We start from the raw sequence: 25,052 nt of genomic DNA on the forward strand, positions 1-25,052 counted from the left end.
GGCATCTCCTGCCTGTCTCAAGTGTGGCAGGCATGGGTCTCAATTTATATTTAATTGTTAGAGTGTCATTGAAGAGCTACAGATGAAGAAGAGTTTGCAGCCAGCCAGGGCTCAGCTGGAGTAACTCTAGAAGAAACCCTTCCACCTGTTCCTGGGCTGAGGTTAGGGAAGGACGTGCCCCATGTGTGCACAACGAAATTGCCATGTGGCCTTGCTGGCATCATTGCCCGCGAGCACGTTTTAGTGGCGGGATGATAGGAGGAATGGGGCTGCGATAGGTTTGGATGCTATAAAAGAAAGATACGCCCTGCCTTTAATGCGAAGTGTGATACTATTTCCTAGAATGACTCTGTTTCTTATCTCATCTGGCTTGTGCTGAATTCAGTGTTTCATACAAACCTGGAGGTGTTAGCTCGTTCAAAAGCTTATGCTGATGGCTGTCAGTCCTTGAAGAGTCCTTGTGTTGTGTTGTTACGGTTCTGATTTAATAGTATTGCCATAGAACACTTGGAGGGAAACTATATAAATTTGGCTGAAAAAGGGAAAAGGCATTTTAAAGTTTAATTATAGTTACTGGTTTTAGTGCAAGGTATTTGTAACTCCTGAGGCTGCCGTGCAAACCCAGAGCATAGATAAATCATCAGAATAAAGGCAGAGTTAGTAGTAAATGCTAAATTGTATATGCTGCCACAGGTAGGTTCTTATGCAGACTGCGTGCAGAATGAGTATCTTCTCCAAAGGTCTGAGCTTGCATTTCTGATGCAAAGTATTGAACCTCTGAGCCTGTGCCTGTCTTGCACACAGATTTGGAATAATAAGCCCTTGGTGAATAATAGTAAATATTTGGGTAAATGCACTGTGTGATGCCCGTGGGTAGTGTGGGATTCAGCGCTGCCTGCCTGTGCTGCCCTGTGGTCCGGGCAAGCTGTGGTTGTCAGACAGGAGCCAGTGCTGCCCTGGGGCAGGGGGTCACTGGCACAGGGGGTCAGTGTCCCCCTCGAGTGGCTGTAACTAGCCTCAGCTCTGTCCCAAACCACATGAAGCTACGTTGGGGCAGCTCAGGGCACCTTTTGGTTTTGCCTGTTGGTGGAAAGTCCCCAGCAGAGCTGTAGCTTGGTCCCTGAAGTCGCAGTCAGACATTCAGCATCCCCTCATGAATCACCTGCTCCCCATAAAATAACAAAATCGCTCACGGTCTCTCACAGACCCGTTTTCATTCACCACAGGCTGGTTTACATTTGTTTGGCAGCTGTTGGTGCTCTGCTTTGGGAAGATGAGGCCACAAACCACCACCCAGGGATGAAAATATTCAGGTATTTGCGAGTGCTTTACCAAGGTCACGTAAATAACACAAGATGGGAAAGTAAAATACCGCGTTAGCAGGGATGCAACTAGTGCTGAAAGTTTCAGCGTTTTGCCTGTGACCGTGCAATGAATGATATCTGGGAGTAGAAGCTTCCTCCGTTGGCCCCAGCCCTGCTGCTTTGTTGATGAGCACGGTGCAAAGAGGCGTTGTGTGTCCTCTGACTGTGCTGGGGCTGCTGCTCAAAGCACTTTAAAACATGGTCAGTAAAAAAAAGTAAAAAATAAAAAAAGCACATATGTATATTGGCAGGGAGGGTGGCAGGTAAGGTGTAGTGTTGTTCTTTGGCAGGCAAACACTGAAACACGGGCTTCTAGGGTGAAAGTTGGAATGTGTTTTGGCTCTGAACAAGGCAGAGATTTGCCTTGATTCAGCCCAGACCCCCAGGACCAGCTCAGTTCTTCTCAGTGTCATCCACAGCCCCCCCATCAGCAAAATGTCACTGTCAGCATTCATATGTGGAGCTGTGCCCTGCCCTAAAATCATGGGGTTTGGGGTGATCTTCTTAAAACAGGTTAAAACACTTGAAATGGTTTAGAAATCCATCAGCTAATTATTTAACTCTTCTTGATGCAAACGAAGGCACACACATCTGACTTATCTGTGCTTTTCCCTGCGGGATCATTTGGACCCTGCCCCAGTCTGAAATTTTGTTTCCTTAATTTCTGATGTGGCCAAAGTCCCCTTCATGCTCCCCCTTTTTCCCTAGACATTTTAACATTTTCTTTTCCCTGTAATAAGGAATGTGGATGATGACAGAGGTGGTTTCCTACCATGCAGGGAGGACCCAGTGTAGCTGGTCTCAGACTTCTCTGAAAATAGAAACTGGGGAAAAAATCTTAAAAATCACAATGTTCTTTTTTAGGGCCCAATTAGAGGCACCCAGGTCCCACTGAAACAGGAGATGCAGCTGTGCTTGCTCCTCTTGGAGCCGAAGGAAACTGCCAGGCTGCTTTGCAGTGAGATGCAGTGATTTGGTGGTGGCTGGGGCAGGGGCAAGGGGCTCACACCCCTGTCCCCGCCGCTCCATCCCGTCCCCAGGCCAGCCACCAACGTGCCTGACCTTCACATGGGGGCTTGGCTTTGCAGCTCCCTATCAAGCAACTTGGGCAAATACTTTGAAAGTCAAATGTCCTTACTCTATTTAAGCAACAAACTTAATCTGATATGTTTATATCTGTCACAGTTTGGAGGTGTGGTGGGTTGGGGTTTTTTTTCCCCTCCAAGACGATCCTTGGTGTTTTTCCCACAGGGTGTCTCTCTATGATTGCTTTCATTACTTAGTAGTTGTTATTGTTGAGATCCATCATCTGACTCTTTATAATCCCGTATTGCGTTACACTGCGTTGCTGGACATGCTTGGTGTATGCTACTGTTTGTCAATTTTAGACTGCCCCATCAAGCCTATGCATTTCTTAAAGGCGATGCAAGGTTGGGTTACACAGGCACATTCTGCAGCTCGTTCCAGCTAATGCCTTGGCCCTTGGAAATGCCACGGATTCATAATAGAGGGGAATAAACATGTGGGTTTTATAAGCAAAAACAATGGAAGCAAACATTATAGAAATTGCTCTCAAGGATTTGGCATCAGCATGTGTCCCATCAATTACCTTAAAAACAGAAGACATTTTAGGCACTTGAAGCATGGTTTGATGGCCTGCTTCATGTCAAATGGTGTCACAGGGGTCGGCCCCTCTTGATATTTGAGTTATAAACTTGTCAATCCTTTTGCTTTCGAGAGACATAGGTTCCAAGTGTTGAAGGAAATGCACAAATAAGCAAAACCAACGGAGTGAAAGAATCCTGCATGAGAGCCTGCTGGGTTTCACGCAAGAGTTCATCCACATGCGAGTACCTCCCTTAGAAACAGTAAGCAATAAGTAGGAATTGTTCATTACCAAGGGCCGACCTTTTCTTCTACCAGTTTGCTGATAAAGTGCTTTTATTTAACACTTGTTAGGTACCTACTTTGCATGAATTTTGAGCTGCTACCCATAGGAATTGCTTTGCAGGTACCTCTTGTCTTCTCTTTCTCCTTTGAACGTGGCTGCTGGCTGGCACAGCTCTCTGCCTTTGCGTAACAGAGCACCTCCTGCAGCAGCTTATTAGCCCGAGATTCCTGAGCAAGTGTCAAATTGGTGTGAAAATAGCAAGTGCTACCGATGGAAGTGGCTTTCCTGTCTTAATGAAGGTTGAGGAACGAGCGATTATTTTACAAAACTCCGAGGGGAATACCTGCCAGTGTTATTCAGAAGAAGATGGGAGTTTTGCCTTGGAAAAGACTTCTAGATTTGGCCATGAGTGTGTCCCCAGCCTGGGGGGTGGTGTTTGTTGCCTTAACGTGCCGTTTCCAGCACACCGAAACACTAAGCAACGTATTAGAAAAGGAAGTGAATCTTGAACTCGAGGTAATTTATGGAGGAGACCTAAAGTAGGCAAAATGTGATACCCACCTTGGAAATCTGGGGGATTAGCACATGTGTCACCAGGAGAGGTGTCACCCAGGCAGCCTTTCGCTCTGCATCTGATGGAGAAGGCATTGCTCCCAGAAGTGTAGTGTTTCCTAATCATGGTATTGACAAGTGATATATTTCTACTTAGAAGAAAACTTGCTTTTCAAATACCTGATAGTGTTCTCAGTATCCCTGTTTTCCTTCTCGAGAGGACTTCATGGGTTTGACCCTACTTAACTTAGCAGATCTGATAAGACCATGGCCCAAGATGGCCTGGCTGAAGATCATGGAAATACAAGAAGGTGGCCAGGGGCTTTGCAGTCAAGAAATTAGCAAGCGATAAGTAACCACTGGATAGACAGTTTCTGTGACCCAAACAGCATCGTTTGGGAGAATAACATACCAGCTACAGAGAGCACTGATTTATATGATAACATCAGGAAACCATTTATGGACTCTATTATGGGCAGCAATTGCTGGGGGTTAAACTGCTAGACCAGATAGATTGATGTGTGGGTCTGCTGTTGTGCTTGCTACTGCAAAATATAAAATCAGGCTGTTCCCTGACATACCAAATGGAGCTGTTACATTCTTGGCTTGGAGGTTTGTTGTTTTTTCCTTTACCACTTATTTCGTTCTTAAATTTTTGCTGCCTTCCCTGCTGTGTAACAGCATTAATTAAATGAGGACCTTTGGATAATGGCTTTTTAATAGAGGTTAACAGAGCTTTGAACACCATGTTTCTTGTTACAAAACACAGCAAAGAGAGAGCATTGTCATGCAGAGACTATTTTGTGGCTGGCAAACTCCAGCAGAGTGCAGTTGAGACTGTAACAAGAAATATGACTTAAAAATTGGTGGGGCTTGATTTCACAGCCTCTTGCCTGTGGTTTCTTTCCTAGGAAAGATGCAGTTGCAAGGTGAGGATTTGATTTGATACCCCCTGTGAAGAATATTTGAAATTGAGAGGTATTCTTCCTAATCCAATGAACAGCCCAGACTGCGGTGTACTGAAATTGCACCGTATTGGAGAAACTACCTGCCCATGCTACACTGCTTTTACAAAGCAGCCATGAGCACAGTGGTGTTGGAGACTGGTGTGCTGTTTAAATTGAGAAGCCTGTAAAATATTCTGAACAAAGAATGTGATACTTCTTAGACGGAATGGTCTCTTGCTGAAAAAAAAATATATTTTGGTTAATCTTCTATAGTTACATCAGTTCTATGAACATTAGCAAAGTAAATCTTTGACGCTGCTTATTAATTTTGTAAAAAAATGGTATAATCTAGGAAAAGGATGAATCAGAGTGAACCGTCAGCCAAGATCTGTTGACAGTGCAAATAACATCTGTGACAGAGGCAGACCAGTCAAGAAACAGGGCATTGGCACTGCCCCTGGGCTGGCTGGCTGGGAGCAGGGCATGGATGTGCTGTGGGAAATGTTCCCTTCGGGACCACTTGGGCTGGTTCAAAGGGCTGCTGCCCGTCCCCACATGGACCCCTGTCCGTGTTGTACCGACTGTTCCCCTGCCTCTTTCCATCTTGGAGGATTGTATTTTAACCAGGATCTGGTGTCTGGGAGAGCTCATCAATGGCACAATGGCTGTGTCCGCACCAAACCCACCTGCAACGTCTGGGGTTTAGCCCTGGCTAAAGGTGGTGAAGGGCCTGCAGTCCCCAGCCCTTTTGAGTTGTCCGAGATGTTATGGACATGGAGACCTTGTGCCGATTCTTCCCACGGTGCAGGATTTCACCCACACACCTTGCAGGCACCGCTAGTGCCGCTCCACCCCGCTACGGCAGCTGGAGCGTGGGGTGAAGCGCCCAAAGGCGCAGGGCCCCGGGAATCCTCTAGAAAATGGCTGCCTCCCGCCTTACTCAATGGGGGACACACCAGCTGCACTGAAATGTCAGAGGGGTTTGCACAGCTGACAAGTTGCTGAAAATGGAGCATGGCAGCATCGCCATAAATTCTCTTTATCCAGCCAAGTGCAGCTTAATATAGACTTAGCTGCGCGGTCTGCCTCCCGCACTGAGATCGAGAGCTGCCACAGCTCATGACCAAAACATGAACTCGTCCATTTAACCGATTGAACTACTGCTAGTGAGGGGGGGGGAAAGAATTTTTTCCTTTAACATTGATCTTTCTCTTTAGGTTTAAAAAATAATACAAGAAGAACGAACATGTCTGAAATCGGCCAAAACTCTGATGAAGAAGTGTGTCCTGAGGACATTGATGAAGATGAAATCCTGGCAAACCTGTCCCCTGAGGAGCTAAAGGAGCTGCAGAGTGAGATGGAAGTCATGGCCCCAGACCCTGAAGTCCCAACTGGGATGATACAGAGGGATCAGACGGAGAAACCCCCCACGGGAAGCTTCGACCACAGGTCCCTGGTTGACTACCTGTACTGGCAGAAGGCATCCAGACGCATGCTCGAGGATGAAAGAGTTCCCGTCACTCTCCTGCCCTCTGAGGTAACGAGCTAAAAATCACAAATATTTATTATGCATCTGCTGTGGGATCTGCTTTAATACTTTAACCTGCCTCTGTTTGTACCGTACCTTACATAAGGGATGAAAACAAATTCAAATCCATCCTAAAAGCCTCAGCAGTGGCAGGATGCAGCTTGGATTGATGTCAGAGTTAGCAATTTTTAAATGGCTTTGCCTAAATATTTACTTAACTTTTTAATATAAGAAAATCCTAAATCCTTTCAGTGAAGCAAATCACTGAGAAATTGTCATAAAATCGGTTTGGAGGATGTAACTCAGATTTGTTTGACTTTACGTATGGAAAACCACCATATTGCTTTTCCATAGAAGACTATGTTAATCATATGTATTAAACTAATTAATTGACAGAATTTAATGTCATACTGGACAAAACCCCAAAACGCTGTGTTTAACAATGTGAAACATTCACTAATGACCAAGCATGCAAACTCCACAAACTAGTGCAACCCTTTTCAATACAGGACTTAAATTTATTCTACTATCCCTATGACTTTGAAATAAAGTGAAGGTCATACTTAGATATTTTTCATGATGAAGGCCACACTTTAAAACAGGTTAATAAAATGGAAATATGGCCAGACAAAACAAGCCATACCTGAACCTAAGTGAATTTAAGATAACTGATTTTTTTTTTTTTTTTTTTTAAAGACTAATGGTTTTGCTATTACGCAGCAGCACAGTTCATCACAGACTTCCCAGGGCAGATTTCATGGGCTGCCTCTGGGGAGGGGGAGAAATCTGTGTTTTTTTCCCTCCCGTGCAACACTTTTACCCTCAAAGAAACAAGTTTTTCTAACACTTCTGAGGTTAAACCTGGAATGTGAGCGTAGAGCTGCCTGCTGCATTTGCAACTGGTCAAGTGATCGGGTGCTAAACCCAGCCACTACCACAGCAAATGGGAACCGCAGCCCCGAGGGCAGAAGTGACTGCCACAGTCTTATCTGACTGTAGGTGAACCACAAGTTATGACACTGCCTTGCCCGAACAAGTGCAAACCTTTTGGGAAAATTATTTATTAGTGCTTCATCCGTATTTCTCAGTGATGGAGGATCCACTTGCAAAAAAATGCTTGAAAAAAAACTCAGCTAGGAAGGTCTCTGGAGCTGGTGGGAGTTTGCAAATAATTTTATTTTGATGCTAGAAGCCCCGCTGCCTTGCAACAGCTGTGTTTAGCGTCCAGTTCCCTACCTCTGGACCCAAAATAAAACTGAGCTAATGTTTTGCTTTATCTTCACTGACATGCTTCTTTAGCTGTGATGCTCCAGCAGGTACCAGAGCCTTGTTGTCTCATGTGCTTGATGACTCCACTGTTGTTACAATGTGCCTCCTTCACTCCTCCTGGGGCTGAGCAAACAGCCAGCAGTTAGCAATGATTTGCAGTGGTTTGTAGCATAGGAAATAAAACTTTCTCTTTTGTCGAGGAAACAATAAAAATTATGCAAAATCCAGAAAGACACTTCGGATCGGAGACTCTTAACTCCCAGAAGGGTTCAAGAACCACCTTAACATAGCATTAAATATGTACAGGACTTAATTGTCAGGATTTAATTTTAAAGGCAAAGATGAGAAACTGGTTTGCAGCTGCTTTAAGAGCAATTGTCCCTGTGTTCCCAGGCAAGCCAGCACAGCCCTGGCTGACAGGCAATGACACTTTTGAGGGTTATTCTATAATGTATGGGCATAGAGGTATCTAAATCCAGCCGTTACATGCTTATTTGAGCAGAAAGTTAATGTAACAAAGCCATGTTCAATTATTTCAGCTGTTTTTGTCTTCCTCAGAGAAGCGCTGCGGAGGAGGTGGAAGGAAGGGCCGGCGGCAGCGGTGAGGTGGCCGGCGGGAGGGGGCCAGCAGCAGAGGGAAAAGAGAGACGGTACCAAAATGAGCACTTGTCCAACTCAGGAACACAGTTTGGGGGTGCAAAGAAAGATGGAAGTGATAAGGAGAGAGGGGAAGAGGAGGAAGAGGAAGAGGAGGAGGAAGAGGAGGAAAAGGAAGATGAGCCTGAATTGGAAACAAAGGAGACTTGCACCGATGAGAACAGTCACAGCGATCGGATAAGTAAGAAACCAGGTACAGAATCAGGAGAAATCACACAAAAGCCAAATAAAAATGAAAAGAAAATATCAAAATTAAACATCCCCCAAAAGTTAGCATTGGATACCAGCTTCATGAAGCTAAGTGCCAGGCCTTCAGGAAATCAAACCAATTTAGAAGACAGTTTGGAGAAAGTCCGAAAAAACAACCCAGACATGAAGGAGCTCAACCTGAACAACATAGAAAACATCCCCAAAGAAATGCTGATAGACTTTGTCAATGCTATGAAAAAGAATAAAAATATAAAAACGTTCAGCTTGGCCAATGTAGGGGCTGACGACAACGTGGCGTTTGCGCTGGCCAACATGCTGCGGGAGAACAGGAGCATCACCACGCTGAACATCGATTCCAACTTCATCTCTGGCAAAGGGATCGTTGCTATCATGAGATGCCTGCAGTACAACGAGACGCTGACGGAGCTCCGCTTTCACAACCAGCGGAGCATGCTGGGCCACCAGGCAGAAATGGAGATCGCCAGGCTGCTGAAAGCCAATGCCACCCTCCTTAAAATGGGCTATCACTTTGAATTGCCGGGGCCCAGGATGGTGGTGACCAACCTGCTCAGCAGAAACCTGGACAAGCAGAGGCAAAAGAGGCAAGAGGAGCAACGGCAGCAGCAAATGAAAGAGCAGAGAGAGTTGATAGCGATGCTGGAAAATGGACTTGGGTTGCCTCCAGGGATGTGGGAAATGCTGGGGGGACCGCTGCCCCAGCTGGGGATGCACGAACCCCCGCAAGCCCCCAAACCTCCCGTCCCCACAGCTGTGTCTCTGAGCAAAAGGCAGGAGAGCGCGAGGCAGCCAGCCCCTGAGCAGCCGTGCACAGAGAAGCCCGTCAGCTTCAAAGTGGTCAAGCTGAAGAAGATTCAGCGCAAACCTGCTGTGCCGGAGTACGTTGAACCTGCTGAGAAAACCAACCTCAGAGATGTCATCAAAACACTTAAACCCGTTCCCAGGAGAAGGCCACCTCCCCTGGTTGAAATAACCCCAAGAGATCAGCTACTAAATGACATTCGTCAGAGTAACGTCGCTTATCTTAAACCGGTGAGTGCTCGGCGGTGGTGCTGAGGGGTGGGAATCGCGCTTGCCCAGTGCGCCCCCGACCTGGCGTTTGTAATGTTGACTGTTCAGGGGGGCTTGCACCTGCACCCGATGTGCCTTGTCATCGTTTTGCATCAGGCTGCCATCCCTGGGATGCAGGTGGTGGTTCCCCCGGGCAAAACTAGGGTACAGCTGGCACCCAGAAATGGCAGCAAGGGCCTCGCGCATCCTTGTCGACATCCGTAAAAGTGAAAGAAAGGAAATTTACTTGGGAGATAAACCACAGAAACTCAAGGTTAGCTACTAATAATAGCCTGTTAGTTATGATAGGCAAGTGCCATTATAAGATGTTTGTTTCAGGAGAGTAACAGGTACTATTTTTCACATTAGTCTGTTCTCAGTCCCCCATAAAACCCATGTTTCTTTTTTCAGTAGCTGTGTTTTTCTTCAGCTCTCACAAGCAGGAAAGCACCATCACTTAGCCCATTTCATAAATGATAAACCCAAACACTGGCAGCAACGTAGCTTAACCCCTAAGTCACCTAAGAACCTGCACAAAGGCAGGAGCCGGGTTTCCAGCATCATGCTGGAGCTGCCAGGCTCCTTCAGCGCTGCCGCCCACCCGCCGGGGCAAGGCTCTGCAGTACAGTCGTGGTCCGGGACCGCTTTTGGTGGTTGGGCTGCTTTACATGAAATTAAAAGCTTTAGTGTGAGGGGAAATTTAGTATATTTCTTTAAGATTTATTTTCTTTCTATAGAGTTACTATCTGTAATGGTGATACTGCCAAAAACCCTTGCTACAATATTTTTCTGTGTGTTTGAGCCTTACATTTCGACTTGCAACAACAGGATCAGTACAAGATGCTTTTTCTCAGCTGCCTGAAGACGTAACGCATATTTACAGTTGCCTAAAAACATTTCAGATAAAACAGTTGGTCCTCTGAAATACTTCTTGGTGGCAAAAGGCCCAAACGGTGTTCTTTTTTTTATTTTTAAAAATACCAGGTTGAAAAAATTGTCAATAAGCTGATAAAACGCAGGGAGGATCGGGGCTAAATTTACCTGAGGCACACAGATATACCCACCCTGAAATGTAGCCTAGTGCTAACAGGAAAAAAATTAGATCCATTAGCGGTGAAGGTGGAGCAAGGTTATAAGAAGAAAGTAGTTATACCACACCATTTTTTTATATTTGTTTTCAAGTAAATCTTTGCCACTGAAAGTGCTCAGTGGTCACAACTCCAGTGTAAATGTGAGCTCAACATCATTGTGGTTTTGAGAATCCAAGTCCCAAACTGCAATAACTGCCTGGCTCTTACTTGGGTACCAAATTCATGGGCCACTTCTCAAAATGCTGGCCACCAGATTTAACCTTTTGTTTTCCTGAAGTGTTATAGTTCCTTGCATTGTACCATCATTCAAGAAATACTAAAAGCTGACAGATCTATTCGTAGCTAGTGCAGTTGATGCATGTGTTTGTGTTGCTAACACTAGAGGGACAGGGCAGAAAATCCTTTGCAATTAAAAATGGTCAAGTAGTATTTTGTAATTCATATTTTGTTTAATATTTTAACAGTGGGCCACATTTTGCTTTCATTTATACCTACACAGAAATAATTATTCCCTCAGTAATTCCAGAGAGAGTAGTTTGTCCTGAAATGTTGGCAGGGGCAGGTTCTGCAGTGCCTTCTGACCCTGGTCCACCCTTAACATGACCATTCCGCCCCTAAACCAAGTTTTGGGGTTGTGGTGCTCTGCTGGGCACAGCCTTCATTTTGCACAGCAAACGATTAGGAAATCCAGGTGCTGCCAGGGAGCAGTAGTGAACCCCAGCCATTCCCCCCCAAAACCATGGGAGGCTTTTATAAACGAGGGCTGTGGGGTTTGGGGCAGAGGGATCAATTCATGGCCCATCCTAAATGGGCTAGATAACAATGCTATCACAGCCCACAAAGAGATGAAGCAATGGACACATAGTGGGGTTTGGGGGTTGGTTTTTGGTTGCTGGGGTTTTTTTTTGGTTTTGGGCTTTTTTGGGGCTTTTTCTGTCCTCTGTCATCAGGCTACGTGGCTTGGATTTGGGGCATTACAGTGTTACTCCCGCCTGCCTGCAGTAACTCCCCCTTATGTGGTAACTCCTTATTTCCCTCGATATCCTCAGCTTCATCTCTAAAATGGGGTTTTACTGCTTGAGCCAAGCTGGGCATTTATTCGCTCTGTCGCAGGACTTGCTGCTTGAAAACTGATTTACTGGGCATTAAGCATCACAAACAGCAAATGGGGAACTAAACCCAAAATAAATTCCCAAACGGATGCAGCCCTTTGGAGCTCCCAGCTGTTATACTGTTGATTTTTTTACAGTTTCTGAAGGTTTATATTAAACTAAATTGGCTTGGGAAATAAGACTGAGAAATTTCCTCCTCCTAATACTTAGTGTCCTTGTCCAGGTGCCATTGCCAAAGCAGCTGGAGTGAGAGACCAGACTGACCCGGATAAAACAACTTGGAATAAAGACTATTCAAGTTTTGCTTACAACTGTTTCAGCAGATGTTTTCTGCAGAACCCAGGTGGTATATACGACTCTTTGGGAACAAAGCTTGCAATACACACTTTTGTAAGTGTGGTGAAAATGGCTGGCATGGGAAAAGTCAGTGCTAAGTGTTTCCATCAGGTATCAAACAATCCCGCTGCCATCTGTCTGCCAAGTGGATTTGAGGCTCCAGTTTGTTGTGGGAGTATTTTCTCAGAGGCATCAATAACCTTGTCTTTCTATTTGTCAGCAAACTGTTCTGCTTCCACGTTGTCCTTCTGCTGCCAGATTCTGCAGGAACATGCTGTGCTTTATCTTATCTTTCTTTTCACACACATGCTCCCTTATTCTTCTCTTGTCCATGAGAAATGTATTTGGTTTCCATGTACACAGCTTCATTTTTTAGGCTAAGGAAACAGAAATAAAATAAAGCTCTCTCGTTAAGTTGTGTGCAGCACTTCCATGGCTAACAAGATGCTCACCGAACAGAACAGCTGCTCTGGTACATCAAACGCCTTGGCTTGATGGTTTCAAACTACCTCTGTTTCAGAACATAGTCAAGTTGGTATTGTACCTGATCAGCATATAAATGATATCTTTCCCCAAGATTCATCTCTCTCCATGATGTATTCCTTAATTACAGTGACCTTGGAGCTCACTGAAATGTTGTTTCGGGTCTCTCTCCACACTGTTCATGTGGCAGGAGGATAAGCCTTCCCCCTCTCTCTGCCAGAGGTTTAAGAAACGCATCATTCGTCCTAGTACGGGGTGTGAAGAGCATGTCTCACCTCTAAAAGGGCTGGGTGGGGTTAAACCTGCATATACACAACTTCAGTTCTTCCTTGATTTTTGTGAAATTGTTTTCCTTCCCTTTTAATCACATCAGATATTTTGCTGCAAACTTTTTTTATAAAGCAGCTACAGGTAAGTCACCTTCTTGTGGAACACATCCATGAGAGACCACTTTGTTTTGGGGTTTTGTTTGGTTTTTACAGCTAAAGGCACAGGGAAAGAACAAAGCCTTTCTCTTTGCTAACATGCAGCTGCCCTGCCTTCCAGTGGTTGATACACATGCTCAAAAGGCACATCTTTGCAGCTCCCAGCAGGATTTCTTTCAGGTGAGTTGCTCCTGCCTGTAACTCTTAGCAACCTTCCCCTGGCAGCTAAATCCCAGTCCTACCCTGCTCCCCCATCCCATGTTTATTACAATAGTCCTGTAGTATCAGCAATGTCTGGGACCTCTTTGAATGCAAGGTGGACTCCACTATCGTTAGTTCAAATTTTCATTTGTCCTTGCCCTTTCTGTGTCTATTACTTGGTTTCTTTCAAATCTCCCATCTTCCAAACTTGTAAAGCTCCTTCTCGGCTCTGCTTGTCTGCAGCTGTAACATCGCAACTGTAACAACCTGGGAAACCTGGTTGATGTATTGTCTAACACATAGCAAGTAAGTTTTTCAGTATCCCATAAGGGGGAGGGGAGAGTCATTAAAAGGGAAGTAACATTTCCGTTGCACCTGTTTCATACAGCCCTGTCTCTTCGTAAAGGATAAACGCAGGAAAGAGAAGGAACTTGGTACTTCCATCCAAGCCCTCGCATGGAGAACAGCAGCAAATGACAAGTGCAATAAGCAACTCTCCTCTCCCCGAGAGCTCTTTGAGCACACTGCTCTACACTGGGTTCAAGGCCAGGCTAGTGCAGCTGGGACACGGAAGGACAAAGGAAAGTATAATACAGTGCTTTATAATCTCCAACTCAAGCTGCCAGGCGCAAACTACCGCTACAGCAGAAGCAGCCAAAGCAGCAGTGCTGCCGCAGCTGCCAGGTACTCCCAGGGAATATACAGCAGGACCTGTGAAGCCCTGCTCTGATCCGCGTGCTCCCACCCAGCAGCCTCTTGAGCCATTGCAGGAGGAGGGAGGCAGCTCAGTAAGAGATCACACCAGTAGTTTGACTGCAGCAGAGCTGGCTTCCTAGTACTGCTCAAGGCACAGCTCCCAGTAATCCTAGAAGCAGAAATCCCTCTCAGGTAATTAAAAGAAATGAAAAATCCCTGTTAAGTAAAGTTATATAAGAGACGGAAAGAGCATGAGCAAATGCCTTAAGTACTACTCCTCTGTAAGGAGCAAGAGCAAGGCTGTAATATTCCTGCAGCTCAGAGGTCCCTCGTGCCTCAACAAAGTCAATTCAGACACTTCAGCGCTCAAAGCGAGCAGCTTAATCTCAAGCATGGGCTTGCAGCAGGGTGACAACAGGTCTCCCACCGCCACTCCAGGGATTTCCACCAACCGTACAAACAGAGACCAGCTCAAGCTTCCAACCCCTTTCCCCAACCTGAAATAAATGCGCTCAGTAATCACCATTAGAATTTATTTTTAACTGTGCAGTTTTTAAAATTCTACAGTAATGATGAAGTCATAAGCTACTACGTTCTTTAAGTGTGGAAACAGTTTTCAAAAAAGACCATGCGCTACAAGTGAGGAACAGCCCATTGACTCTTCAGCTGGAATATACAAACATTTTCAATAAATACTGATCACTTTAACACTTAATGGAATGACATGTTCAGATTTCTACAGAGTTCACTATGGAAACAGCATGGTAAGTTACATAAAAGCTTCAACTTTAAGGATCCTTGCCTTTTTGTTCAACTAATTACTTTGTTAGAAAAGAGAAATGCAAGAACATTTGAAATGGAGTGTCACCTGGACAACTTCTTCCCTCCCTGTTGTTGGTAAGCTCCTGTTATCAAGATTATTCCATCAGAGCCAGCAGTTAAGTTAAAATATATATATATAAAAGAATCCCCCACACCACTTTTGGTTGTTACAGGCAAATATCTTCATGAATTTGAAATGGATTTTCAAGAACTGCATCTTGACATTTATTGCTTTTACTTGTAAACCTGAAATCCAGTTTATTCCTTTGAAGGGTGTCAGAAGTACAGAGTCAGTGAGATGCATGTTTTACTTATACCTTTGCATTCTGGTTCAGAAGAAAGAAAAAGATAACCCACGCTCGAGAACACACATACACCTCCATCTACAAAACAGCCTATACAGACTAAAGCAGAACAAGGTAAGTCCTAAAGTAGCAGTATTCAAAAACATCAATAGGGTAGAAACCTAGATCATCCAACATATCTGAAAACTTTTTATTTCTCCATGCTTGGCCACAGTACACTAGTATGCAGGAAGTTTGACTCTCCCGCAGAGAGGAGCAGTTCCTCTATATCAAGATTTTAGAGACCAAAGGTGCTTTTTACTGGAACTGACAGAGGCACAGTGCCAGGTATATTCTTCATGCTTAGATCTATTTAGACTGTTTCCCGACTGCTAAAGGAGGAATGTGAGGTGAGGACAGGAACTCATATTTGTTACAAGTATTGCACAGTTTTACTGCTTGCCAATTAAGCTATCAAACGTGGTCTCAATACAGACCACTTGAGTAAGGGATGTGGAGGATGCAAGAGATACCTACTTTTGATACATCCCAGCTCACCTTGAACGATGCCAGCCTGAGGGTGCTACCCAGCATAAACTGCTAAACTGCCACCTTGTAGAGCTGAGATGAAAGGTGTGTTACTTTTAATAGACAAATTTGCTACAAGACAGTTTAAGAGATTGCATTCCAAAGGTTTCCATCTCTTCCTCCTCTACCCCCCACAAGAAGAGACAAGCAAACACGTTTAAGTTAGTATGTATTTGTGTAAACACCAGAACATTTTGCTATACAATAGAAAAAGTTGCTGCTCTTATGTTCTCAGAGGAGCCCTGAAGATGCTTGGAATACCTGTATCCTGCAACTATTAATCTGTACCACGTGCATTTCCTGTTTTGTACACAAACTGAAAGCAAGCTTGAACAATAGTAAATAGCAACTACACTCCTGCAACAGGTAAAAATGCTGTGTTGCAGCTGCTTACTCCTTCACTTTAGATATGTAGTCAGCCAGTTTGTTGATACTATCCTCTTGCTGTTCTAGAGCATCCAGTATGATGCCCATTGGGGTCTTCTTCAAGCCTATTCCTTCCATTTTGTTCTCCAGCTTGTTCTTTATGTTTCGGAGTCTCAGAGAAGCATGGACAAACATCACTGCATGACAGAAACACACTTATTAATTGTTAATGCCCAAAGAATGCATAGTTTTTGCAGCATTCATCTTAAGATACACTCTAATGCCATGACATCACTGGAAGAAGTCTTAATGACTGCCTAAGTAACCACAGGTACCCATTTAATAATAACGTTAAAGAGGGCTTGTGCTGTTTTGTGCCCCCTTCCCCACAGTTTTGTTTTGGGATCATTTAAATAGATAGTAAAGGCAACCACCAGTTCAGACTCTGCAGACTTATCTGACAAAGCTCAAGTCACATGGCCCTAGCCTCCCAGAGGAGAGGAAAAATACTTACGGAGGAGAGGAAGCGTGATCCCAAACATGAACACCATGACATCTCCCAGATAGGAAATCAGGAAGTAGCTAGACAGCATGATGACCACTACAAATGTGGTTGGGTACTGCTTCTTCAGTCTGCGGAGTATATCCTTGTTGTGTGATACCCACACAAACCCCATGAACACCAGCACCACCACAGTACCACCAATAAGCATATTCAGGGGACTCAGAAATCTGGAGAGAAGGGGGGAGAGAAAAAAAAAGTGCACCCCATTTAAGAGCCTTCATGACTTGTGTCCATATAGCAAACATCTAGCTCACTGGTAACTCATTACTAGGAAGGTAAGGCATTAAAAACTCAGTTGTTGCTGTCAAGACCTTTATCAACCTCAGATTTTTAGGCAGAACCTAAATAAAGCAGCAAGTACAACTGAACAAGCAACCCTTAGCAGTGAATTCAGGTAATCATTGTCTTTACAGTCTCTTCCTGAGCATAGCTTGGGATAATGAGAATTCCTGCAGCACCTCATCAACAGAAGTACTTACCACTAGGACCCTTACCTGTACTTTCATTCGATATCAGACCCAGAGTTAGAAAATCCCAAGAGCAGATGGAGATAACTAGTTGCTCAAGGGATTGCTCTTTTCCCTACGCACGACCAAACCAGGCTCAGTCTAGGCCTTCAGATGAACTAGCTTTTCTTATTATCTTGTCTAGGTTTGCAAAATGGGTAAGGTAGGAAAACCTTGAGTAAAGCAAGTTATTTCACTATTTCTTATTTAACTTTTCTATTGGTTTACACCCAAATATAATAATTTTATGTACCTGCAGAAGGAGCTTACCACCATCAGCACAACAGATGGAAGCCCAGGCTCAAGGAAGCATGCCTTGAGAGTCAGAAGGAACCAGAGTATGGGATAAAGGTCTTGTAGGAAGAAGAGCCAGGCCTGGCAAGAGTCACTGCTGAGGTTTGTGTTCTATTACTGTTATCAGAGTTACCAAGCAAACCAAGCCATCAAGTGGATCAGCTTTGGACTATAAACAGTAAGTCCCTTTTTTGGACCAGGGCAAGAACATCACCTGCTCAAACCACCTTCCCAAGTATTTAGAGCTTGTTTAGAGTCAGACTTTCAGCAATAAAATTTGCTTGGTTTGTTTCTGTACATGCACAAAGTCCAGGCTCTCTTATATTTCACTTGTATAGCAATAAGTTATGTCACTTCATGTACATTCTGATTTACTTGCTTGTACGTGCACTGATCTAATTACAGCAGCTGAGGGCTGAGCTGTTACAACCAACAGCAGCATAACTGCCATGATAAAGCCAGAGGTAGTCAAGATTTCTTCTCGTAGGCTTTGCAGTCAGTCTTACTGTTCCAAAGCTAACAGGCACAATGACTCACCACTCCACCCCACTGCTGAGGAGGATGCTATGGTTTGTGGTCTGTGCTTCACATCCAGCACAGGCAGAAGAAATTTGTTGCTGGACTGGTATGCCAACACTCTACCTGTAGTGCCAGAGAGTATTTTCCTAGAGCAGGAAGAACCCCCAAGAATTACTTCAGAGCAGACACTGGCTCTTGACTCTTTCAAGTCAGTTGTGCCAACAAGAGACGGGACAACTGGATGAAAAGAGATTAAAATTCAGACCAGTTCCCCACCTGCTTCTGCTACTCATGCTGAAAAGCCAACAGGGCTTTTTGGAAGTGGTGATAGGGCAGACTTGCTTGTTGCATCTGAGTCACTCCCTGTAGCCAGCCAGAATATATTTAGCTCTGAATTGTCAATCTAAAGTTTCCAGGCTGGAAAATGTGAACAGCATTGCTCTGGAAGGAAATCAGTTTAATTTGTGCTCCTTTGCAGCAGGAGAAGGGTGACTGGACTGCACTAGTGACTGGCTTGCGTAGGAACTACTGAACACAGGAGATTCTTAAAAGTAGAAGTTACCTCCACATCACAGCTATCTTGCAGCAGAAATGACCAAACTTACTCAGACACCTCAGAGCAACCAATTTTTTGTCACCACAAATCTATGGACAAGATACTCCTGCAATTAACAAAGGGCTAGGCAGAGCTTTGCTCTACATTTTTCATGTGTCTAATAAATACTCTCAAAGCTCTATCTTCCCTACCCTTCCCTCTACTTTCATTACAACCTCAGAAACCGGTACAGAAGAGCAGTGCCTCCATATTTATGAGGAAAAGACCAAAGACTTCTCTGCTCTATAGCACTTTCTGGTATTACACAGGTTCTGTGTAACTGACTAGCTGTAAGGGATATGAAGGGGCCGGGGAGGGGGGGCGGGGGGGGAGCAGAAAAGCATTCAAAAGATCCCACTTCCCTGGGGAAAGTTATTTGAATTACATGTTTTCTGAAGTGGGCTGCATTCCAACGCGTACAAGGAAACAGTGAACATAAGTATCACATGAAGTCACTCAGAGCCACATGAAAACAGATGGGGATAGCAGTTGCTACTAAAAACTGGTATTCAAATTATCAGCCATGTGTCCACAGACTTCAGTACTCTTGATTACAGTACTGGATAGAGTGTCATATGCCAAGCTCCCCTTTATTGCTTGACTCGCCCACAGCACTATCTAAAGACTCTCTGAGAAATCTGTACATAGAAGCTTCTTTTCCAGCCAAGCCATTTTTCAGGAAGGCAGACCTCCATTATCCAGTTTTGCTTAGATCTGTTGGCACACTGCTCTCGCTAACACAATAGCTAAAGACTAAAAAGGAAAAAACACAGACATGTTATTTTAGAACACTAGTGTTTGGGAAAAAAAAAAAAAAAAAAAAAAGGGCTGTATGACAGCCCTAGAAGTCACGTTATAGTTGGAACCACTAACATTGATATTGATCTTATTTACATAAAGATCAGAACACAATATGCCAAATTCATGCTCAGGCTGGAAATCTTTCAAAGCTGCGGAGACAAGGTAAGTGACCAGCCATTAAGTATGTTACAAGATACTTTCTAAATATAATTCCCTTTAGCAGGGATTTATGAGACTTCTCAAATACCTAAAAACGTAATGCACAGAACTATTAGCATGGCAGCAGTGAGGTAACTTGAGTTTACACTGCTCAGATGACTTAGGGGAAGAAAAACTCTTTTGGGGGTTGGAGAAGAAAACCACTGACTTTCGCAACCCTGAAAGGAGTCAGTACAGCAGGACTACATAGCACTTTGGGAGTGCTAGTCACCCAGAGCACCTTAACCAGATTATGTCCTTCATTGCTCTCTGTGATGAACAAGGTATAACTCTGGTAGGATGCTGCGACCTTCACTACAGCTGGGACAAACTGGCAAGAAAAAGCTGTCACCTAGATTCAGTTCCAGCAGTGTTGTAGGCTGACATGCAATCACACTCCTACCACCCTTCAGAGACCAGGTTTCCTTCAACATCTGCTTTGATACAAAGTAAAGAGATGGGAAAAATAAAGAACATTAAACATCCTGCCTTGCTGCAGGACACAGGCATTGTCCTGTGCCACATGTCCCCACTGGACACTATCTGTGGAAGTAGTATCAGAATACAGCTGAGATGCCAGCAGCTGGGGGTGCAGTTCTGTGGGAAGTAGTACTGGCAGCTACCTCTGGGCAGAAAAAGCAGAATATGTTTTATATATATATATGTATTTTTTTTTTACCAGATTCACATTTCTTTGGTATAAAAATGACATTTCTTTTTCATGCATCACAAGAAAGGAAAGCCCAAAGAGCTCTGCTTCCAGTGACTTACTACATCACCTCTTCTTGTCAGGTTATTTCCTATCTGCAGTTGTGCACAGCCTTATAGCAGAAGTGAGCGGTTACTGAGAGAATATACAGCTAAAGCGTAAGGGAAAAAAAAAGGTCAAGATGCATCCTTTGTGTGAGACAAGAAGCTTCTAGCAGCATGAGCCCAGAAATAGGATAGCCACATAAAAAGCAAAAGCAAGCTAGCTTCATCCTTAAGTCATCTCCATTTTAGATGACTGTCTCAGAGTGATTATTCAGCAGTTGCTGTCACATCTGTTTCTTCTGCACGTGACCAGGCAAGCCTGAACAAAGGCACTAAGCATCAGACTTGCAGTCATTGAGAACATTTTTTTACTTGAAGCAGCTCAGTTAGGCCATTACATACAATAAGCATGAAAATTCCCTTTTAGAAGACCTTCTGCTCCATCATGTTCCAAGTGGTGGGCAGGTTAGAACTTTTAAATGCTTCCTTCCTCATTTGTATTGATTTAAATAACTTCAAAGTTCTGAGTCTCCTCTTCCCATACTTCCAGCTTCACTGAGTTTATACAGATGTAGCTAGAAGCAGCACTTAAAAACTATATATGGCATGTTGTCCCAGGTGACAGCCCTCAGCATCCGCAGATTTAATGATGCTTCTTTACTTACTATTGCTCACTTACATTGCTTTGAGAACAGGAAACAGATTCATTTCTTCAGAATTGCCAGACCTTTATGAAGCTATGTATTAACATTGCTTTAAAACATATGTTGCATCATAATGTGTTTTGCATGCTCGTGCTTAATCTTTCATTAGGCATTAGAGAAACTAAGCATTTTGCTGCTCCGAAGTCTTCATGTTGGCAAGGCAATCACTGCAAGCACGTCAGCTAGGGTAGTGGTCTGGGGGGGGGAGAAAGAAAACTCAAAACAACCACACACATTGATTGCTGGGGTTGTGCAGATGGGCAGTAGGTGTTTTAAAGAAGAAGTGATAAAGGAAAGAGACATCAAACCTCAAGCTGCAGGGAAGACATTATGCCCAAAGAGGCTGAAGACTCTCTTAGACGTGGCACTCTGAAATCCAGTACAGCTTTTAATACTGTTAGATTTAGAAACCAATTTTTAGCAAGCACATGGCAACAAAGGCCTAGAAGAAATTAGTTCAGTTTAAGTAGTTAAGTTTGAACTGCAAGACAGAGAAGCCTTGTTGGAGTAGGTGAAAATACAGACAAATTCCACTTATTAAACAAACTTGATTGTTTGAGGGGAGTTGCAAGCTGTTGTGGGAGGCACTGATTTTAATAATAAATATCTGTACAGCACTCAACGGCAGGACCTTGGCTCAGAGTAAGAACAGGCAGTCCAGTTCCTATACAACTGGGAGAAAGGGCACAATTTCATTTAGTGAAGATCTTCATTTTCATCAGCAGTCTACTGCAACACACTTTGGCCGGGGGGGGGGGGGGGGGGGGGGGTGTGGGGTTGGCGGCAGGGCTGGGCAAGCACACTAGTCCAGATTAATTCTTAAAGGAATTTGCAGAGCAGGGTGGAAGATAACAAGGCTGCTACCACCTGCCTGCATTAGAAGAGCAGCACTAACTCAGTAGTTTTAGTTTCTTGTTCACTGATTTATTATTTTCTATCTAGTCCCATAGGCTGAAAGTAAAACTAGTTTATTGCAAAGCAGAGATCATTTACATGTAAGAGTAGCTATCAGAGAAGGCAAATGGAAGAAGAAAGGCGAGGAAATGATGATGTAGAGACCATTACAATTCCACTACGTTCACAGTAATATTATTCCAGTACCTTGTAGTGAGATGGTAAAAGACTGGAGAGGTCAACCTTGTTGAACAAGAGCCAGTAAACTGAAGCCATGGCAATAAGCACTGTACTTCCTGTATCAAGAAAGCTCTAGGCTACAATTTCCATGTCAGCTCAGCACCACCACAGCTACCAGGTATTACAGTAGCTGAAAATACATCTCTGCATTACAAGTCTGTCTATATAATTAGATGGTTTAACAACAGGTAGAGTTGGTCATGGGCTAAGTTTAGTTTTGATCACAGGAAGACCACTACATTAGCAGTTTCAATAATCCTGCCCTTAGGCCTGTACACAGCCCTGGAGTTCCTAAAAAGCCATGATTCATCACTTATCACTCAGGCATTCCTGCCCTTGGCAGAATGGAGCATAAGACAACAACTTAGTCATCAATTTAAATTTATCAGGAGAACTTTCTATAACTTTCCCATAAAACCACAGTCTGGCCAGGCAAAAAATCTTTTTAATGAAAGAAATTGATAAGTTTTTCCTCTATTGAAGTGTTCTCCTGTTTCCTTTAGAGTTCTTCTCCTGTCCTCTTTTACTTCAGTGTTAGAAGAATCAGATTCATCATATACCAAAGGCTTTAAGACATGCAATAAAAGAATATTTAAGAGCAAGATCCCACTCTAGATGTGCCTCATTCATAAGTTTTCAACTCACAGGGTTACCAGTTAGTGTTAAGATATTAGAATTGCAGTTCTGATAGTAATCTTCATCTCCTGTGGCCCTCCTTCTCCACCTCCCACCCCAGCAAAATACTGGGAAATAAGTGGGATATATACCAGCCTTGATCTGAAGAAAAAAAGATCAGCGTTCAAAAGACATAATTTAGGAGACTTAGTAAAAGGTGCTACCATCCCAGTTTTCCAGCCAGAGATATCAAAACTGTTGACATTTTCTTCCCCACCTTTTTGGGTAGAAGAGCTGTCCCACTGCTCTCCAGGGCCACTAAGATCTACCTACTTATTTATGGCTAGCTACAGCATCCCACTGCTAAACAAGGACAGATGAACACAGAAGTTTAGACCAAGGTGGTAATCTCATTTTACCAGTCTAGTAGTCTATTTAGCTGACTGCAACCTATCCCCACCAAAATTAAGAAAGCCTATGCCGCTATGCCAAACCTCTAACCATCATATACATCAGGAAGAAAAAGCAGGGTTTTCAGCCTATACTTTCACAGAGCACAGGCCAAAGATCTCTGCAACACTGAGAATCTTCACCAACTTAGATGCTGGGTCAACAGGTTTAGAAGCCCTAACAATGCAGACTGCTTAATTAAAAAAAATAAATATATATTTAAGGGAAGAATTTTAAATCTCTGCATCATACAAGATAAGATGCGCTTCAGCCCAAACCACTCTGGCCTGGTGGCTGGGCAATTCTCCAATTTAAGCATTTGCGCATTGTTTGTTGTGAAGGTGGAGTATTCCAGTTTCCACATTAAAAGCTTAACCGCTAGCCTCTGCTGCGTGTCTTGCTTAAGAGCTTTCTGACCAAAGACCCTAAAGCAAAACTTGAAGAAGAGTCACACAGGCACTGATTCAAAACATGATTATAAGGTTATTTCCTAATTCTCTTCAGGAAAGCTGAGCCTGACAGAACATCATCCCAGCAGATGGTATTGCCTCGAAGGTCTCAATCCTGCCCACCAAGATGAAATGAATGGGTGCCTTATTTATTTTATATTAAAGGTTTTCAACATGCTGTAGCTCAGAAATAAAAAAGGCTTGCTCTGTCCCCTGGCCATAAGCTTAGAACTGTAACACAGAGCCAAATTAATCTTTTTTTTTTTTTTAATTAAAAGTGAAGCTTATCTCAGCTTGAGCACTCACACTGGCCAGACTGCGCGAGGAAGCACACATCACCGCACAGGACGCCGCTCGGTTTTTCAGAGCGGTGACACCTACCACACAGCCCCGCGACAAGCTGGGTGCCTGCAGCCCCCTCCCCTGGGCCAGGGGGCTTGCCATGGGGGGGCACGGGGGAGTCCTCAGGTGGCTCAGACCCCCAACAAATGAATCCTAAACCCCACCCCGAACCTAACAAGCCCCCCCCTTCCACAAGGGAGGTGTAACTAGGCCTTTTTTAAGCGGCACCCGGTGAATCGGAGGTCTGAGAAGAGGCAGAGGAAGACATCACCCCCAGCACCCCACCCGAGGCGCAGCACCACCCGCCCGGGCCTCGCCGCCCCCCGGGCCCTCCCCGGCCAGTAGCGGCGAGGCCCACTCACTGACCCCACGATGGAGACGACAGCGGCCGCCACCATCAGGTAGTTGGTCTGGTAGTAGAGCAGGTTGCTGACCACCCGGTTGTTCCATTTCGAGATGTCCTTGAAGTCGGGCCGGGCGAAGCGGTCCGAGCCGGGGAAAAAATCGTCCCAGGCCCGCAGCGGCGCCACCTGCACCTCCATGGCTGCCGCCGCCCCGCCGCCGCGCAGGCCCAGCAGCTCCGCGGCACCGCCCCGGGGCGGCTCCCGGCCCCGGCCCCGCCGCCAGAACGGCCCCGCCGCCAGCCCGTCACAGGCCTGGCAGGGGGGCGCGGCGCGGCTGCCCGCGGGCGGTGTGCAGCCCTTGTTTCCTCCCTGTTCCCTCAGCGAAGGATGCCGGCCATGTAATGCCGCATGGCGGACGCGGCTTGCGTCAGCTGTGAGACGGGCAGTCGGGGTGCGAGCGCGGCGGGGCCCGCGGAGCGGCTGCCCCGGCCGAGGGGGCGCTGGGGGTGCCGAGCCATGGCAGGGAGGCCCTGCCCGAGGGGCAGCCCCCGGCCCGGGGGCCGGCCGGTGCCAGCAGCCCCGGCGGGGCGAGCTCCCGCAGCCCAGGCGAGGGCAGCTGCTCTCGGTGCTTTGTTCCCCACGGCTCCGGTACACGCTGTCCACACGTGCACGGCGCAAGGTCCCAGCCTCACCGGACCGCCATGGCGGGCAACAAAGCCCTTCTCAAAATGGAGGCCAGCAGCAAGCCACGCATCACCGCAACACCAGAGGTTGGCAGCTGCTTCTCACAGCTCAAGTGGGAAAGATTTGGATTCCTGTAGTTTTAAGAGCCTGAGGCACAGCCTTTGCAGCCCTGCTCCTCTGCCTCCTGCCCTGCGCTTAGACACCATTCC

The 25,052-nt window shown here is 45.1% G+C and overlaps 2 protein-coding genes across 2 annotated transcripts; one reads left to right on the forward strand and one right to left on the reverse strand.

Annotated features, from left to right (window-relative positions):
• Window positions 1-5,866: 5,866 nt before the first annotated feature.
• LMOD3 (leiomodin 3) lies at window positions 5,867-14,864 on the forward strand. Its single transcript, XM_005229959.3, has 3 exons — window positions 5,867-6,291; window positions 8,110-9,468; window positions 11,913-14,864. The coding sequence occupies exons 1-3, from the start codon at window positions 6,001-6,003 to the stop codon at window positions 11,937-11,939; spliced, it is 1,677 nt and encodes a 558-aa protein (XP_005230016.1). The 5' UTR covers window positions 5,867-6,000; the 3' UTR covers window positions 11,940-14,864.
• Window positions 14,350-24,425, reverse strand: ARL6IP5 (ADP ribosylation factor like GTPase 6 interacting protein 5). The gene is made up of 3 exons (XM_013303512.3): window positions 24,182-24,425; window positions 16,405-16,622; window positions 14,350-16,087 (listed from the first exon to the last, which is right to left on the reverse strand). The coding sequence occupies exons 1-3, from the start codon at window positions 24,355-24,357 to the stop codon at window positions 15,915-15,917; spliced, it is 567 nt and encodes a 188-aa protein (XP_013158966.2). The 5' UTR covers window positions 24,358-24,425; the 3' UTR covers window positions 14,350-15,914.
• Between the last annotated feature and the right edge of the window lie 627 nt (window positions 24,426-25,052).

The sequence above is a fragment of the Falco peregrinus genome, chromosome 5 (genome assembly GCF_023634155.1).
Source record: "Falco peregrinus isolate bFalPer1 chromosome 5, bFalPer1.pri, whole genome shotgun sequence".
NCBI classification, from domain to species: domain Eukaryota; kingdom Metazoa; phylum Chordata; class Aves; order Falconiformes; family Falconidae; genus Falco; species Falco peregrinus.

What these genes read in the sequence shown, in the direction of transcription:
- ARL6IP5 (XM_013303512.3), bottom strand. Translation starts at nt 24,357, where the DNA reads ATGGAGGTGCAGGTGGCGCCGCTGCGGGCCTGGGACGATTTTTTCCCC. An exon ending in GCTGTCGTCTCCATCGTGGG is followed by an intron (nt 16,623 to 24,181) that starts GTCAGTGAGTGG and finishes CCTTCTCTCCAG; the next exon opens with ATTTCTGAGTCCCCTGAATA. An exon ending in GATCACGCTTCCTCTCCTCC is followed by an intron (nt 16,088 to 16,404) that starts GTAAGTATTTTT and finishes TCTGTCATGCAG; the next exon opens with TGATGTTTGTCCATGCTTCT.
- LMOD3 (XM_005229959.3), top strand. Translation starts at nt 6,001, where the DNA reads ATGTCTGAAATCGGCCAAAACTCTGATGAAGAAGTGTGTCCTGAGGAC. An exon ending in TCACTCTCCTGCCCTCTGAG is followed by an intron (nt 6,292 to 8,109) that starts GTAACGAGCTAA and finishes TGTCTTCCTCAG; the next exon opens with AGAAGCGCTGCGGAGGAGGT. An exon ending in ACGTCGCTTATCTTAAACCG is followed by an intron (nt 9,469 to 11,912) that starts GTGAGTGCTCGG and finishes GTCCTTGTCCAG; the next exon opens with GTGCCATTGCCAAAGCAGCT.